We start from the raw sequence: 19,375 nt of genomic DNA on the forward strand, positions 1-19,375 counted from the left end.
ATTATGAAAGATCACACAGGCCTGCATTGGAATATTAACAGTTACACTAATATGAATGACACTGTGAGTATGGTTACACACTGGAAGCATGTGATTACAATGTGTGTTTGTGTATGCTTGAGCTGGCTGTTCTAGGTCAATGAAGACACACCTGCGCCTCTCTCTCTCTCTCTCTCTCTCTCTCTCTCTCTCTTCATCCAGCTCTCAGCTCTGGCTGGGTGATGCCAGCGCTTCAGCTGCTTTGTTTGAGACCAAACTGGAGCCGTCCCCCCTCCACAAAGCTTCCCTTGCCTCAGCAGCACTCTTACACCATACGTCCTTGGTTAGGGGGGAAGACCCAGAGTCCCTCGCTGAAGATGCTGAACAGACAAAATCCTCCTATGCTCTCCCCCACTTTCTGTCTCTCTCATACGCTCATGTGTGCAGCCACGTGTACAACAAAATAGATCGATCAACTCAGAGGTTGTATATGTGAATGTGTTTTCCTCACTGGAGCATTTTTCTATTTTCTTTAGATTTACAGTGAAAGGATGATGTATATCAACATTTCAAATGCACCTCTGAGGCATTCGCACTGGAAAAAATAAATCAACTGGGAAAGAAAATCCTCCAAAATCAAAGAAGCGTAACTAAAAGGAAGCACTGAACTTGTCACCCCCCCAGCCATGACTTCACTCTGGTGTGCTGGTCTCATGTCATGCCTCTGCAGCGTTTGCTTCTGTGAAACTTGACTCAGGCTTCTAGATGGGAAAACAGTGCCATGACTCACGATGAGAACACATTCATTTACGGTGGGTTTCCCGTGTGTGAGCGTGTTAATGACACACCTCTGGCCCAATCTATGACAGAGGGAGACCATCCCATCTCTACAACACCATCATATAAATCTAACAAATGCAGCTTTCAATGTCACAGCAAAGTGGAATACGGCACTGATCTCTCCTGAGAGGAGAAGAGAACACAGTAATGGAGGAGGAAGGGATGGATAGAATGAAGAACAGATAGATGAGGAAAGGAAATATGGAAAGGGTGTAAGGGTTGGGTCAGGGTAAAATAGGTATGTTGTCATCCCCAATACAGTAAGATGGAGAAGGGGAGGAAATAGATGGGGGATGGGGAGGAGCAGAACCACTATTCTCCTGTAATCCTCTCCTCTCAAGAATTGGCTGTATGATTTGTGGAGTGAGAAAAAGAGGAAGCGAGGATTTGAAGTGTAGGGAAACACTGCTGAGATTCCAGACTGGAACAATGGATTGCTGTAAAGAGGGGGGGAAATACACCATAAGATGTTGAATCCCTCTTTTCTGGGCAACATCAAGCATGAACAGATACAGCAGTACGGTGGGAGGCATTCTTGCAAGCATAAGTGAAGCAGCGATCAGGGTAGCAATCCAAGCACATTTACCAGGGAAGGCGGGAGAGGGAGGAGAGAGAGCAGATCTATGAGAGAGGAGGGAGGGAGGGGGGGTGTTGCATGCTTGCAGAGTGTGACAGAGATAGAGCGATCCCATGAACTAGAAGGAGACATAGATAGAGAGGGAGAACACAATGCAGGGACGAGGATCGAGATAGAGGTAGTTGGAGAGATCTGCACCCAAACGTGAGCAAAGGGTGGAAGGAGGAAGAGAGTGGAGGTTGAAGGAGAGCAGGAGGAGGGGTGAAGAGGGATGCAAGATGATGGAGCCCAGAAATAGGCTTTACAGGACAGCTCTTCATCCCCGCTCTCTGCGGCAGACATGACTCTGAGCATTGGACTGTGCTGAAATTAGCAAAGGGGACGACACTGGACAGCAGGTCTGCAGCGCACTGCTTTGGTTCAGCCTGGCTGGATGCAGCAAGGCAGCTGATTTATTACTGAGGGGCTGGGTGGCAGCGTGTTTGCGCGTGTGGCTCAGAGTGTGTATGCATGTGCATGCAGGTTTTTATGGGTCCTTGTAGTGGTTGGAGCTTTGGGAGCGACCATTCCTCCAGTCATAAAATGACATTCAGCAGGCAGGAGCTTTGTGTGCTGGTGTGGATCTTCAGTCCTCAGTAGGAAGTAGGAGAGTGGGATTCAGAGCTTTTGTCAAGCGCAAGTGTGTGCAAGCCTTTGTTTATGGTGCTGTGCACTGAGGTAAGCCAGGGAGAATGAGCTATATGCTTTGTGTGTCTTTACGTTAGAGTAGCAAGGGTGCAGCAAAGGCAAAGGCACAATGCAAGGACGAGTGCAGAGCAGCACTGATGGCAGGGAGTGTAGCTAAAGTACAAGGAGTGCCCTCGGGGTAGGGTGGAGGACGACGGCAGGCACAGAGGAGGAAGAGGGAGAGGAGAAGGAGAAAAGAGCAAAGGGCTGAAGAGAGAGAAGTGGAAAAGAGAGGGCGATCATGGCTTTCATACAGTGAGCTATAGCATATGCTGTAGCGCAGAACGGAGTGGTGCGGCAGGGGGAGGACAAGCATCACTGCTCAAGGGAGGGGGAGAAGGGGAGAGAAAGAGGGAGAGCGGAGGGGGAGGCAATAAGATCAGCACCTCTTTTCCACCAGGGAGAGAAGTATAGCCTGACAGACCCAGAAGACACACATCAGTTTGCAGCCAGGTCAACGTGTAGAGGTCAAACGGGAGCAGGACAGGGGGTGGATGTACCCCAGCTGACCGGCAGGTCTACAAGAGCACAGGCCGGTCCTGTAAGAAAGAACAAGCTGGAGGAAGAGGGGTCAACTCCCCAAGCCCGGTTTCTTCTGACAACTCTGCCACCTTTCCATCACCATGGGGGAATGGACCATTTTAGAGAGGCTGCTCGAGGCGGCTGTCCAGCAGCACTCTACCATGATTGGAAGGTAAGTCTCTCACGGCTTTGGTGTGTGCCGGGTTTTGTTCGTACTGATGAGCTGGTTGTTATTTTATTCCGTATGTATCAGCTGATGGCATCCCCGTCCTCAGGATTGTCCCAGTGCTCTTCTCTGTTCTACAGTCCCCTACAGTTGAACTCCCCTGTCCTTTCTGTCTCCCCCCTGCTCTCCTCCACACCCGTCATTAGCTAAGAGATAATTGCACATAATCAATGGAAAGCTTTACCGGGCCTTATGGATAACACAGAGAGGTTCCTGTGTTGATACCCCCTAATAGCCAAGCTACTGATAGATAACCCTTGATGCTTTTGGGCACGGACCAATAAGACAGAAGGAAGAGTGGGGAGTGGGAGTGAGAGCACAGCAGAGGTGCGGAAGATGAAAGGTGAGGTAGCAGATGTCAATAATAGAATCAAAAGAATAGTAAAAGGCTCTGAACTCTGTCAATTTGAAAGAGAAAAATAACTCTTGATTTTTTTTTTTTTTTTTAACCATAGTTGAAGTCTGGGTATTTTGTATTAGAATCATTGGTGGTGGAGGGTTGGACAGATGAGCTTTTAGTTTGATTGGCAGCAGAGACACGCCATGGAGACATGCTGTAATATCTGTGGGAAAAATGTGGTCCACATCATCTCTGTGGGATTAAATGAATGCAAGAGTGGAATTTTACACTCATTACACATAATCCAAATACCACACTGGAAGGTTCATTTTCAAAAGTTTCAGAGTCAAAGTGGTTTAGCTCGTGAAAACTTTCTAATAATTCATAATTTGAACATCACTTTCCAGGAAAAACAAAGCAATGGAGGCTGGACTGCAACAAGGGCATAACCTCTTTCCTCCAGTCAGTTCTCATGTTTATGTGTTTGTCTTATCAAGTGCACAAGTTGAATTGGGAATTGAGTATACGATTATTAGTCTATATACTTCAGCATAAGGGACACAACTGCATTTGAAAGACAGAGATGATGTAAGCTGCATTAGCACCAAACTTCTGTTGATCAGGGATCTGAAACCATGTTCGGTGGAGGTTTTCCTTCCAACTAAGCACTACGCAAAGTCATTTCAGTGAGTTCCTCCTCTGTGGTTCATTAACAGCTAACAAATGAAATTGCCTGGTGTAGTCCTCAGATGGAATGAAAACCTTCAAGCTGTAGAGCATGTTGACTTGACTTGAAGACGCATTAAGCAATATCTGGAATCATCATTAATTATGTGACGATGCCCTGGTTCTGGGTTTGGTTGCATTTCTGATACCACTGAGAATCACAATTCCACTTTAAGCTCTTTGGAGCTTTCAACCATTTTCAGCTCTTTGTTTTTGGTTCCATGGAGGGACAAGACCAAAATAGGGTGGATGATATTACACCATGGGCAGCCGCTCCCAGCACAGGAGCTAAAACAAGCTAACTGCCAGGCCCAAAAGGTAAAAGAGCCAAAGTGACTGGTGAAGAAAGTTTTAGCAAGCTAAAAAAAAAAAAAAAAAGAGATAGTCTCTTTTTTACATGAGCTGGAGGATCACACAAAGGCTAAAACGCCAGTGAATATTGGAATTACACTCAACAGGTGGCCAGAAAAAGGAGACCAAAGGGATGTCCGTGTTGCTCTGTTTCTGCTGGATATGTAAGTAGGCAATTGTTTGCTAACATGTTAGCCATAACTACTTGATAAGCTAAATGCTAACTGTTGTGACTTGGTTTTGGAGTCTTTCCGCCCCCTAGTGGTCAAAAAATTACTTCATGCAGCTTTAAAATCCAGTCCTGGCAGCTGAATCTGTGATACCCTGTGAACACAGGGTACAAAGAATGCTGAAAATTCATCTTTGAATGATTCTTTGACTGTAAGCCACCTACAGTTTTTCAGAGGCACAGAGGCAACTCTCAATTTGTCTGCTACCTCTCTCAAAAGCCATAATGAACACTGATGATGTAATGGCTCCCTCTTTTATGCTTGATTAAAGCTATTTGTTGATCATGCACTTCACTAAAGCTTTAAAAATGGTTCCCTGGGCAGCTAAAATGAAATTCTCTGGCTCAATTTGAATTAGTCCTTTGAGTACGTACCTGTTTTTGTTCTTCTAATGATAGACCACTAGATTAATCACCCACTGTGTCCGAAAGTTAATTTCCAAACATATAGAGTTAAAGGATACAGGACACCAGCTGTGCAACTGTGCTGAATACAGTGAAATGCTCTGTAAATGTGTTTTGGTTTCCCTCAGATTGTGTTTGTCCTACAAGGCTTTCCACTTGACCCTAGGGCATTAGCTAAAACATCAGCTGCTTTCCAATGAGGTTCCCTCAGTTGACTCTGCTTGTCTATGCAATACAAGCCAAAGAAACTTAGTCTTTGGAATTACTTTGTAGTGTTAGTGGTAGGCTGTAGGTCCTTGATTTAGTTTAGCCCTACAAAGCTGATTTTGCTTTTCCCCTACAGTCTAGCTTGTTTGTAATCTATCTCAAAAACATGCCGGAACATTCCCATGTAGTTTGGTGGAGAGAGAGAGAGACCCTGGGTTAGGGAGTTGCATTTAAGTGGTGGTTTGGACCTTGGCTTTTTTTTTTTTTATCAGTAGACAGACATTATTAGATATTATTGTTTGACATTCACAATCTCAGCAAAAAAAGTTTAATAAATCAAGATAAAGACTTGATTCCTAATTCTAAGCATGTGTCTGCATGGTCAGGAAATCAATGACAGGTAACATTTTATTGTTCAGAATAATGTTTTTTGAATGTACCAGCAAGTTGGAGAATTGTTCACCACTGGCACAGTTTTAAGCTGTACAGGTGCCTCCAAGACTGTTAACCAATAACTCCGCACTAACTTGTGTATGGAGTCAAAATTGTTGCACTGACCTCTATGGGTTGAAAGGTTCAAGTCTGTGGCACACCTGACCACACCCAATGACGTTGTTGGGTGTGGTCAGATGTGGTCTGTTGCATTTGTGAACACAACCAACTGTGATGCAGTGTTGTGTATTGTGAAGTTCCGCACTTCACAGGGTGTGGCCGGAGCATGCAGCAACTGCTCGATGGCATCGCAAGTAGGATGTTTAGCCTATTTTTCAAGAGTTTGCATGTCTGTGCTTGCAGTTCAAAGGATGCAGTTCCAAAGTACAGAGCAGTGATGTCTCCCAATGGCTGAAAAAGTCTCCCTTGCATTAAAACTTTGGAACATGGTTGCATGTCAGTCATCTGTTTGAGTGCCAACCCTTTCTCTTGCAACATGAGGATGTAGTTCCACCACTGTTAGCTAGCACTGTTGGATATCTAGACTGTGTAATCCAGCTACAATTAAGCTTCTCCTTAATTGTAGGTTTTAAGCTAACCTATGCCCTGGCATAGGAGAGATAATTAGCCTAGGAATATGGAAGAGTGTTAAAAATAGAAACGGACCAACTCTACGCTGTGGCATAGGTTAGCTTAATCATGGTCTTTGAAAAACACAAACTGAGAGTTGCTTCTGTGCCTCTGACTAACCACGGGTGGCTTGCATACTTTGACTCATACAAAGTTTAATGTGTATTTTGATTTATAAGCCTGACTTCTAATTGAACAATGTACAATGTGTGCATGGATGACCAGTGATCGTGATGACACTTTGAAAGAAATCAATGTTAAGGCTGCGTTAACCTCGTTTTCTTGCCCAAAGCAAACTTTACTGGAAACCGACAGTTGTAGTGAAACAGGGGCGTTAAACCTTAGGTTATTAGACAGTTCAGTATGGTCGGTAAGTGCTTAAACATTACTCACACAGAGCGTTAACTCGTAATCTAAATGATTTAGATTAATATTATCTTTTCCTTATGACCAGAGATTCTGAAAACTGAGTGAAAAACCTCTGATATGATACGGTATGCCTTGATGTGCCCTATTACCAGTCTCCTTAAATATCTGGAACTCTCTTGTCAGCACCCCTTGGCCCGAATGGTGAATCAGAAATATTTCTCTGCAGACTGACTTTCAAAGCATTTTGACTTTGGACAAGAAATGATATGCAGAACTAAAATATGAATATGATGCAAGCAGCCTTTGTAATGCTGATATTTGTCTATGACTTCTCAAAGCTTCGAACACATAAATAAGACTGTACTTGTAACTCCCCTTTTACTTCATACACGTATAGACAAGTTTGCAACCAATACTAAACTCTCAGAGAGAAATTTGCAAGTATTTGAAGTGGGATTTAAACTCAAGTATCCAGATGAAAGTTCTGAGTTAAATTGAAACAGCATAAACTGCTAGTTTGGTATTTGTAACTGTTTGGTCACCTTATTTGTCAAAGAAAAAGAATTAGATTTAATAGGTCTTTTGTCAGAACGGGGCCTCAGAGCCCTCAAGGCTAACTTCTGCCTTGTGCACCGAGGATGAAAGCATCATCCATGATGGAAATGATGAACAAATTCTGATAAAAGTCCAGATGTAAATGTATAATCTACCCGCCTTACTGAATACGTAGCGTGTGAATAAAGAAACATTGTTTTCTCATTGATTCTTTTCATTTGGTTGTACTCTACATCTAGGGTCAGAATTGTTACGTATGAATCGGTCTACGTAAATTTCAGTTTTAAGTAACAAAATTAAGTAAAGTTGATTGCTGATATTTTCTTTAAGGACCATTGGCAGAAAAATTCACCCATAAAGCTGCAACTAACTGCTTTTTTTGTTTTCATAAACATGTGACATTAAAAAAAAAAGCTCTTCCAGTCCAGTGGATGTGTGCTGGAGAGCTGGTGGCCATGATGTTTCTGGTTCTAAAGTCTCCTCCACAGCTTCTGTTTGTTAGAGCTGTTCAGTGGTGGTCAGAGTTAGCTTGTCCTGGATAGCTCATCCTTCTCTTGGTACAGATTTTTTTTAATGGTTTAGTCACAGTGGCTTTTGATGGAATCTTGTATTTGGGCTCCAGGTAGCCTGTGTAAATCATATTTTTGTTTATAAAAAATAGGCAAAAATGTAACATAGACATATGATCTATAGGCGTATTTATTTTCTAAACTCAAATGGCCTCACAATGGAGTTCTGGCACAGTAGCCAGAGAGATGATGACTTTTGTTTGGATGAAGCTGATTGTGCTCCTTGAATAATCTTCATAATATTAAAGACAAAGATTCTGTAACTGTGCTCCTCATCTGACACTCAGACACGAAACATCTCCTTGAAAGTAAATGTATTGTATACATACTGTACATGTATTTTCTTTTTACACTTGTGGTGTTCAGATATTCTGAAGTTCACAGGTGTGTGTGTGTGTGTGTGTGTGTGTGTGTGTGTGTGTGTGTGTGTGTGCGCGTGTGTATGTGTGTGTCCTTTAAAAACGTGTTCTACTGTGAAAGTATGATGCCTTTGGGGATGCAACATTGAATCTAAGGTATGCACCTTGCAGGTAGGAAGACAGGAAGGAAGAAATGAATTGAGTTGATGTGTCTGCCGCTACACTGCAGTGCTGTAGCGAGGTCAGAGTAAAGACAAGTAGAGCGAGAAAAAAAAAAAGGGGCAGAGATAATGGAGGACTGGAGTGATCTTAGGATGATAAAATAATAAAGGTTGCCAGATGGAATGATGGAGAGGATATGAGGCAGTATAAAAAGAGAATAGAGAGGGGGAGAGGAAACAGGGAGGAAACAAGAAAAGTTTCTCCTCTGCAGAGGTTCTGTTCCGAGAAACTGTGTCAGAACTCCTGCTGAGTGACCCGTCTGCAGAGGAAGCAGTCACAGAAATTCAGTACATCTTCACTGAATTGATTATGTTCTCTTTAAAGGACTCCTATGATTTTGCGTTTTTGAACTTCACATTGAGCTAAATGAAATGCTGTTCGTCCTCATTGTGGGAGATGGCGGTGCTATTCTGAGAGGAATTCCATGCAATATTCACCGCCTGTGCAGACACAGCAATGCAAGTTTGGCTGAATAAACAGCATCTTTAATAAGTGGCAGAAGTTGTGTGTTGAATCAAAAAAAATCATTATTATGTATTTTTAAGGCATTGTATTTTCAAATACTGATTTCAAACAGTAATTTCATCTCAGGATTTTTAAACAACAGCTTTTCTGTCGATTTTTTTTTTTTGTCTTATGTCTTTCAATACGCTGGGAATCTCTTTTTTGCCCCTGTAAAACACTGTTTATTTAACATCTGTCACTCTCAGCTTGAGTGTTGTAAACACTTCATAAAATTTGAATGAATGTTACGTGGCCCTTGTTGCAGGTTGCAACAGATGTCAAGTCATTCATTAAAAATGTATGTTTACTTGACCGGCCTTTTAATGTAATGGAGCAAGCATTGTAAAAAAAAAGGCCTTGCTGCGCTCCCTCGGTTGTATATCCCAAAAACCAATATTTAAAGATAGCTGTCGTTGACTCTAAAAGCACAACACAGATGCAGATCTTCCTCTTTGCCCCAAAGTTGCTGCAGTTATTTGCGCTCTTCCTCCTCTTTGCCTAAATAGGTCAGGGTCTCTATCAGAGGGAGGTACCCTACTTTGAGAAGGGCATCCTAGTTGTCCCAAAATAATTTGTGATGCTCTGCATCAACTGAGGACATTTCTGATGGTATTTCAGAATATATTGGAAGTATCGTTATTTTTCAGCTTCCAAGACAAAAATCTGTAGCGAAGAAAGCAACATACTGAAGGCAACATGTCAGGATTTGACAGGGTTATTTATCCTTCCTGCTGTGGCGAATTGCCGTCTTTCAAATTAAACCCATTTTCTGTGCATCTGAGCTTCTCATTAGTTTATTTGTGCAAAAATTCCTGATGCTGTTGATCACACGGTGTGACAGAGATTTTATGACTGGAGCTGCACTCATCATTCGCGTTCATTTGTAATCTTTCCCTACAAATGTTCTGTATTTTAATGAGCATGATACAGTTTTTTATTAGGTTTGGAGACTTATGAGATTTGAGCCAGTTTTTACTTACCTAAATATAAAACCCTTACAATATAAACACTGAGAGTATAATGACATAATTGGGTTACTGAGTGCAGATCAGTACATTACATTTGATTTGATTTCATTAAACCACATAACAGGATTTTTATGGTGCAGTTGCAATTTTATTATAAACATCTCTCCGTCAGTTAGGTTTGAAAAAAAATGAGGGAAAGCAGCGTTAGTGTTGTTGTTGTCCTGCAGAGCAGGTCAGTTAGGAGGCTGAGCCGTTTCTGTCAGTAAGAACATTGCTGTTCCACTCGCAGGATGACCATCCGCCTGTGCTTGGAAGTCAGAAGCACTTAGGAGAAAGAGAGATGAGCTTGTTCATGAAGGAAGACACGAGGCTGCAGAGCGAGGGAGAGGAGAGCATGGAGAGGATGGACAGGCTCAATGGGCCGTACCGCTCTTCCTGTCATACAGTTTGTTTTATCATCACATATCAACAAAGCCTACGCAGCTATTTTAAGAAACGAAGGCCATAGGCTGAGCAAACCCATCAATAAGCTTTACTAGCTATAGTTTAATTTAATCATAAATCATATGTCTGTTCCTATATTGCAAGTTCGAACATAACAGATACATTTAGCCAGATAATATAATTCCAAAAAGACAGCAATAAGCCATTGCCGTACATGTTTACCTGTAGCATTGAGGTGGTTTATTTCAACTCTTGTCCATCAATAATGACGGATGGGGTCTGAAGGATTTTGAACATGTGGGGACCAGAAATAACGGTAAATTATCTGATATGATTTGTTTGAGACGTTTGAGCACAGACTAGATGGTAAATGTAATCTGAAACATCCCTTCCTTTGTTAATGCTCCCATTTTTCAAGCTGTGTGTAGTTCTCAAATATTAAAAAAAAATCTATCTGCCCAAAATATTATAGAACCCTTATAAAAAAAATGTTTTTTGCCTTTGTTAAATCCCATAAACGTTGTCTAATGAGCACCAGTATGAAAAGAAAATGCACTTTTACACATTTACACATTTTTCCGAATGAAAACATAGAACATGATGCTAATGTGCAGAATGCGTCTTCCATGATGAAAAGTACACTAAACTTTTCCACGTGGAAAGTTTCAAACCAGCGCTTTTCATTTTTCTAGTAAATTCTTCGTTATTTTCACTGCGAGCAACGACGTGTAGAGATGTGTCGAGGTATTGGGACAAAAAGCTGCACCGGGAGCAAAAATTTAAGACATTTTGGAATTAAGAGTAGTAAATTAATGCATAACGTAAAACTATCAGCCTGGAGGAACACTTTTGTAAAACTGGAGTTGGTGGCAGTAAAACTTTTGCACATGATATCTCTTTTGGAACTTCAGAAAAGTTTGAAACATCTTACAAACATGCAGGGGACACACAGATGGAACAGACTAGAGAGTAATGAGGCCGATGCAGTGATGGAAGGCAGCAGGCATTCTAGTCATAACATTAATGATGGCTTCATTCAAGTAGTTGAACCCATATCAGTGACTGAGCATAACACCAGAGATCTCGGGTTGGCCCACCAAATTGCTCTCATTAATGTTTTAAGTCTGTTTTTCCTGCTTTAATAAGTCAGAATGTCTCTTTTGAAAAGCGCAAATTAAGGCAGGAAATATCTGAAATAAGAGCAGTGGTGGTTATTTCAAAATAAAAAGAGAAATAATGAATGAATGAAGCAAGACTTCGGGAGCAGTGCAGGACGATTTGTCATACATATAAACCATGGTGGGAGTTTGAATCCGGTCCCTCAGAATCAGTCTCAATTGTCTCGCAGGTGCAACATGAAAAACAAAGGTTCCTGCATCAAATCCAGACATTATCTGCAGGAATGAGGCATTCTGGGAATTGTCTAACTTAGCTGAGCACAGTTTGAATTTTATCAAGTTCTGTTTTTTTTCCTCAAAGCCTGCATTTAGCTATTTCTGCAGATGAGGGTCTACTTGTGCCAAAATGAGTTACAGACATAAACTGAGTGGGCTGACGAAGGTCAGAGCGAGAATAAACCTAATCTTCTCTCTGTCATGCTGCAAACTCAAATCAGTTTTTATCCTCTGAGTCCTTCGTGAAAAAGCTCATCTAAATAAAGCTTTTCCTTTCTGTACATGCATCTTCTTGTGCAAATTCATGTTAGACTTTAAAGGAACTTGAATTAGTGTAGATCCTGTTATTGCTCCATGCTTTGATTATGAATGTGATGTATGGAATCCTATGAAATGGCATTCTGCCACAAACAGCAGAATGCGCCAGTTGAGATCCAGACGAGGTGATGATGTCATGCATTCAAAGGTGTTCTTTTTTTTTTTAAACTTTTGAATGATTTGAGATGGAAGAACTTTGCATAGTGTTTGTTTCTCTGGACAGAACTGAGATGAAAGCATGATGAAAGGAAGGCTGCATCTGGTTCACGCTGCATCGTCATCGTCATGCATGCTTTGAGCGGAGACACTGCGTCCTTCGGTCTTTTGGAGCATTCTGTCTCAACACATGACTTCCGTAATAAAGGTATTCATCAGCCAGTTTCAAATACAGAATCTGATTTTCAAATTAGATTTGATTTTGATCAGCTCAACAATATTATCATAAATCAAATCTTCAGGTATAATGGAGACAATAACCTGTAGCATTTCCCTGAATTAACTTACAGTGTTTCCTGTTTTATTCACATCAGTCGTTTGCTTCAGAGTCACTGAAAATTTGGTCTCTGAGGTGGGAAAATGTAAAGGCATTTGGGATCTTTTCTATTTTAAGCTATCCTCTCAGTAAAACATGCCGGCTGAATTAAATGAACCTGTGCAGCTGAAGGCACTGGAGTTTAGTTAATATCCACGAGCTCTTAGAGAAGGCTAAGACGGTCACGCACGTCTGCTTAATGCGTGGGCAAAACTATTAAAACAGTTGGAAAGTGGAACAGTGGATGAAGGGCGGTAGGGGGAAAAAATGCCTGCACTCACATAATTAAGCTGCCTAATTTCTATGCCTGGTGAGGTCTTTATTCATTATGTGCCGCCATCAGCAATCAGTGGAGCTTATTATTGGGAGCGTATGGGCGGGACTAATATTTTCACTCAAGATGTCTTCACAGTAAATTCTATCAGGCAGTCGGAGCTGGATCCCTCCATCTACAAGTACACACTATTGTATATTTAGTGCTCTTGACTTACATGCAATAACAATATTATATTCACGATGGGTGTGTGTGTGTGTGTGTGTGTGTAAGAGAATGTGTGTGTTTCCTGGTGCATCTGATGTCTGCTCAGGGCCATTGTTGTCCCTGGAGGCTGGCGGCAGCAGCTGCTGTATGAATGAACGTGTGTGTGTGTGTGTGTGTGTGTTTGTTTGTGTGTGCGTGCGTGTGTACGCGCATCCGTGCGTGCATGTGTGTGTATGTGTGTGTGTGTGTGTGTGTGTGTGTGTGTGTGTGTGTGTGTGTGTGTGTGTGTGTGTGTGTGTGTGTAGAAGCCTCTGGGAAAGACAGAGCCAATATGTCCAGCAAACACACCAGCTGAAGAGCAGCACTTACACACACTCTTACAGGTCAGTCAGCTGGCCATACGTTGTTGTGTTTGTTACGGTACACAGGTATCATGTTCGTATTCTTCTCATCACAAACAAACAATAGTACTTCTACCTCTACTTTTCCATTCAGAAATCCAGCAGAAGGCAGCTATGTCAGCTGTACAGTGTGTTTTCCTCATACTGGAATGCACCATATCTTCTAAAATCAACTCAGCAAGTAGCCTAACTCTCAGAGCTCCCCAGGGTTATAGAGCCACTAAAAATCCCACATGCTTTTTGATCATTAATGGTAGTTATTGAATATTCTGCAGGTTCAGGCCTTGCGGCTGTCCTGCCCCAATCTGCTCTGAAGTACAATATTGGCTCGTTGCTCTGCAGGACTTAAAGCACTGATGTTTGCAGATAACCTTCGTTCACTGCTTTCTGCTAATGCAGCAATCTGCCATGTGCTGATTATCCTGTTATCCAGCGGTAGTGCCCGCACACACACACACACACACACACACACACACACACACACACACACACACACACACACACACACACACACACAAACATGCACACACAAACCCACACAAGCCTGCAAACAAACACACCACAGCAGCCAATGTACTTATTGGAAAACAGTTTTCAATCAAGACAATCGATCAAGACTGAACAGAGGAGGTGTTGAACCTCATGACGCAAGCTTGTATCCGTGACTCACTAGTTAACTCTGTTATAATCTCAGTTTAAAGGTAAAACATCCTGTGTTCCTCAAGGAAAATTGGTAAAACAAACCTTAATCCAACAGCGTTTACCAGTACGGAAGAGATCCAATTGCTTTCGAAAGATACTACTTCTAGAGATATTCTGAAGTTTTTATTTTAATCATGCGGATATTTCTGTGACACCAAAAACCTGTTATTAATGGTTTAAATACAAGAGCATTCAAATCATTAGAGAGAAATCTATCATTTTTGATTACCTGTACAGTCTATTAGCATGTGTTACTCCACAGAGATAGCAGCAGACTTAGTGACATTTAGTTAATGCTATTATGACGTGGTAATAATCCCTGGCATTAGATGAGGTCAGTCTTAAATAGAAAGTGAACACCTTCTAGCAATTTATACATTTTTTTCACCAGCCTCCAGAGCAGCACGTTCTCTCACACTGACAGTGAACAGGCGCTAGCCTCACATTTCCTGTATTATTTTAACAAGTAGTTGCGTTAAAATGTGGAGTGTGGACTATCGATTTCTACCTCAGTGCTCTGTATGAATGAAGTACACTCTTTCTGCTGTTACATCACCAGATCAGAGGTTAACTGAACATAAATCACGATCGCAAGCTGCATCTGTCTTCAGAAGAACCAAAAGGAACTCGAAAGCCTTTTCCTCTTACATTTCTAAACACACTGAGGTTCAGTGTAGCGTACATGTTCACAGCTGCTCCGAGCACAGACTGCTGGACATATTTGCCATTTTGCACAAGTCATACACATGGATGACTCTCCCTCATTGTGTCTGTCTCTCACACATAAAAAGCACACAGACACGCACTCACAGGTGGAGCAGGAACAGTCCTGCAGCAGCATAATGCTCTATTTTAAGTCACTTTCACGCAAACACATGTTCCTATGCTAGCTGTTTGCTCCTTGAGCCCTCATCTTCGCTTTCACTCCTCAAAAGTAAATTTTCAGACATTCCATACAATTTAAGTGTATTTCTATGTTCGGTTCCTCTATGTCTCCATGCCTCTTCTCTCCCTGCACATCCTCACCTTTCACTAATTGACGGTTGCTTTGGTGACTGGCCATCGAAAGTGTGGGTGGGCATTCTGGTTCCTCGTTAAAGAAACTCTACATGAAGTCTCATTTGACATGTGATGCATAAAAATCACATCTATGACAGCGGTGCTTTTCACCAGTCGGTCCAGCCCGATATTCATCTCTGTTGCTTTGGTTGTCAATGGCAGCCTTGTGCTGTGTGCAAACAAGTTTGTTCTATCTAAGTAATTGGCTCCTCCATGCAGGCAGCGTGCACATCCACTGCATTTTGGCATAAATATTAGGAAGCCCCTGTTATTTTTGCAGGCTTTCCTTGCTCATTAGAAAGAGCTGATGGTGCAGTTAAAGCTCCAGTCCTCCTCTGCAGTGCCCATGCGGATCGACACCAGACCAGTCTATCAGATGCTTCGAAAAGGATCTGCACTGCTCTCTTGATCCAGCAGCCACATCTTTGTCTAACTGCGACAAAGCGACCTGTATAGTTGAGCTTCTGTTGCTAATAATCAACTTGTGACCTTTGAGGAAGAAGCAACATCTAGTTTTGACAAATTGGAGGTAACTGGCAGCTATCCGTGTCACAGACACCGATAATGTCAGCGGTGAAGATGAGCGTGAATCACTGTCATCCTCTAATAACCACTCCTCTTTAGTCCTGTATGATTAGTGAGCTCATGTGTGCCTGCTATCTGGAGCGCAACTCCATCATCCTGCAGTGTGTGTTTGTCACAGCTGCTGAGTGATAACACGTGCGCACACACACACACACACACACACACACACACACACACACACACACACACACACACACACACACACACAAAGGGCCTTGGCCTGTTTTCTCTCTGTGGGTCTAAAATTGGTTTAGCGTAATGTGCCAAAATTTCATTAAGAAAAAGAGGAATCAAAAATCATCAGCACCTAGTAAAAAAATCATGAATCAAGACTCCACTTGATCTCGTCCCCTTCACCCACATTAACTAACATTGTCTTTCTCCTTGTGACCCTCCCCCCCTCCTGCCCTGTCTTTCTCCTTCTGTCTTTCTGCAGGATCCTGCTGACCGTGGTGGTAATTTTCCGTATCCTGATAGTTGGAATTGTGGGGGAGAAGGTGTACGAGGATGAGCAAATTATGTTCATCTGTAACACCATGCAGCCTGGTTGCAACCAGGCATGTTATGACAAGGCCTTTCCCATCTCGCACATCCGCTACTGGGTCTTTCAGATCATCCTGGTGTGCACGCCAAGCCTGTGCTTCATCACCTATTCTGTTCACCAGTCTGCGAAAGCACGTGACCGAAGCTACTCCCTCCTACATCCTTACATGGATCACCACGGTCACGGTCACCACAGTCGCCATCATGACCACCACACTCGCAAGCTTCATGCTCGCAACATCAACGGCATCCTGGTGCACCCCGACAGCAGTAAAGAGGATCATGACTGCCTGGAGGTCAAGGAGATCCCCAATGGACCCCGAGGACTCCCTCAAACCCACAAGAGTGCTAAAGTGCGGCGGCAGGAAGGCATCTCGCGTTTCTACGTCATTCAGGTTGTGTTCCGCAATGCGCTGGAAATTGGCTTTTTGGCAGGCCAGTACTTCCTGTATGGCTTCAATGTGCCAGGAATGTTTGAGTGCGATCGCTATCCATGTGTGAAGGAGGTGGAGTGTTACGTGTCTCGTCCGACAGAAAAGACCGTATTTTTGGTCTTTATGTTTGCAGTTAGCGGCATATGTGTGCTGCTCAACCTGGCAGAGCTCAACCACCTTGGCTGGAGGAAGATAAAAACGGCCATCCGAGGGGTGCAGGCACGAAGGAAGTCCATCTGTGAAGTGCGCAAGAAGGATGTTTCACACCTGTCCCAGGCCCCAAACCTGGGCAGGACCCAGTCTAGTGAGTCAGCCTACGTCTGACAGAGGCTTCTCCGCCTGGGGGCTCAAGGACTTCTTAAATTTTGGAGAAGAGCCTTTCCCTGGCCCAGGACTCCTAATCATTAGGGCACAAAACTCACCACTGCAGTATTATTCAGGAGCACAGACAGACTCTGTGTGGTCGTGATGAAGCATCAATTCACAAAGAGTCTTTGACACTTCAAGAGAGAAGAATCACCCTCCTAAAAAGGCGACTGTGTTGCTGTATCAAAGCTTACACCTAAAGCTTACATGATGGAGAGTTCTCCTCTGCCTAGGTGACACTAGATGCCTTTAAAACTCAAGAGGAAAAAATGAGCAGTTACCACCAATAATAAAAAAAATTGTAAAGGTAGTATGAGATTTAATGATCTGAAGTTCTTCATTATTTGCCTTTGCCATAGGTGATAAATAATCCCTCATTTTGCAATTATGTGCACATATGCAAGAGCTTAAAGCGTGTGCATGCATACGCATGTGAGTGGGGAAAAAAAGCCAATCTCTGATGTGAAAATTGAATTCTGAGCTAATTGAAGCTACTGAGAGAAAGATATTGTTACGTTTGGTTGTGTATATTTTTTTGAGTCACTCAGCAGACGAGCAAGCACCTTTTTAATCTTGGTCTAAGAGAGTTACACAGTTTTCAACACAGAAACCAACAGCACTAGAAATATTAGCTTAAACTGGGAGGTTTTTCATTGTACCAGGCTTTTTGGGATACATTTTCACTCTTCCACATTATGATGTATTAATATCCGTCAGACTACAGACTGACATTGCCCTGCTGCTTTTGCCAGCAAGTTGGCAACATTTGCTGCTGTGTTACCACTAAAATCAAGTCCAAGTGAGACACATAGTGCATTGAGGATGAGTCAGAATTCCTTTCCAACACTGTGTTACACACCGCAATGCTCCCAGTGCCTGCAAGGCATGCTGTTTACTCTCTGATCTATTACAGTCAAGAAAAGAGCGTTTCCACTTTGTGCGTGTGTGAAGTGTTTGTCTCTGTCCAACGGTATGAATGGAGTTACAAACAGATGTTTTCAATTAAACAGGAAAAGTATTGTAGTCACACATATTTTAACCTTAAGCTTTTTTTCACAAGCTGTTATGGTGCCATATTTCAAAGGTACTGTACATAGATAAGATATAATAATTACACTTAGCCTTTTCCCTGTAGACGGGCTTCAAATGGGTTTGGGAACAGGGGTTTGGGGTTTGGCAGGGGGTGGGGGGGCTAATGAAGATAAATCATAGATTGCCAGCTTTAACAATATGTATTATTAATGTGCTCTTTGTTAAGCCTTCACTTTCTAACGGAAACTATATGTTCTGAAAAGTGTTTTCCCCCCCCCCCCCTCCCCATTGACTGAAAAAGGCATGTTACTGAAGCATTAATAGAATGGATAGATTATGACATGTAACTTAAAAAGAGTTTTATTTATTTGCATCCTGCTCCTGTGAAATGTAATACTCAGCATGCATTAAGATGAATAATATAAAGAGATAAGAACATAGCCTCCCATTGCGGGAATATCGAAAGTGAATACCTGAAAGGCTCCAGAACTGCAGCAATAATAATATATAGTATGTGAAAAAAAAATAATATGTGAATAAATTATTATGCAAACAGTGGTGGTTTCGACTGATGATTACTGCTGCCATTTCTTGTTTATCAGGTGCTTTAAAAACACAGATCTCATGTATATTTAGCTTGAAGCTAATGATAATTCCTGGTTAATAACAGGAAAAATAGCCCAAAGATGTTTACAAACCTTTTTGGGCTATTGGCTGGTATAATCTAGTATAGTAGATTAAAAAAAGGCATGGATTACATCGGATATGCAATGCACTTGAAAGGTTGTAAAAGGCAGAAAGAGCTAGCCACATAAATTTAGCTTAAAGTTAATAGCAACTGACAGTTGACAATATGAAAATTGTCCCCTAAAATAATCTGTTTAAAAACCGATAAGCCCATTATCCGGTATCAATCCAAGTTGGATAGAAAAAAAAGACGACACGGATTATACTTGACATTGTGATTCAAAGTTTGTGAACGGAAACATTTGGGCGGTTTTGGTGTTGTAGCTGTTGTTAGCCATGATTACTTTCAAGATTCATGTATGCTGCTGGCTCTTTCTGCATTCTGGAGACACAAAGAAGTGACAAGAAGGAAAAAAAAACATCTCTGTGAGCTCAAGTTATCTACTTGAGCGAACTCAGACAGCGGCAAATACTGTTTGGGGTGAAACACTGCCTGTCCTGTCCTCAGTCATCAGGTTTGTATACGACTCAATTGTATTAACATCAAATGTATCTTTTTGCACTTCATTGAAAACATAGATACGTACACCTCATCTTACATCACTGTGCTTTTAGCTGCAGAGATTCCAAACCTACTCCAATATTTATTATTCAACACAGA

At 42.2% G+C, this 19,375-nt stretch overlaps 1 protein-coding gene across 2 annotated transcripts; it reads left to right on the forward strand.

Annotated features, from left to right (window-relative positions):
- The first annotated feature begins 2,503 nt into the window (after positions 1-2,503).
- Positions 2,504-18,557, forward strand: LOC147248756 (gap junction delta-2 protein-like). 2 transcript variants are annotated; one of them, XM_086226053.1, is made up of 3 exons: positions 2,504-2,816; positions 4,395-4,451; positions 16,089-18,557. In XM_086226053.1, the coding sequence occupies exons 1-3, from the start codon at positions 2,746-2,748 to the stop codon at positions 16,951-16,953; spliced, it is 993 nt and encodes a 330-aa protein (XP_086082179.1). In that variant the 5' UTR covers positions 2,504-2,745; the 3' UTR covers positions 16,954-18,557. The 2 variants fall into 2 exon arrangements, with proteins under 2 accessions (XP_086082179.1, XP_086082180.1); XM_086226054.1 differs by lacking the exon at positions 4,395-4,451.
- The last annotated feature ends 818 nt before the right edge of the window (positions 18,558-19,375 follow it).

This window comes from Aulostomus chinensis, chromosome 15 (assembly GCF_037954235.1).
Source record: "Aulostomus chinensis isolate RoL2024-O1b breed Wild chromosome 15, RoL_Achi_v1.0, whole genome shotgun sequence".
In the NCBI taxonomy this organism is placed as follows: Eukaryota; Metazoa; Chordata; class Actinopteri; order Syngnathiformes; family Aulostomidae; genus Aulostomus; species Aulostomus chinensis.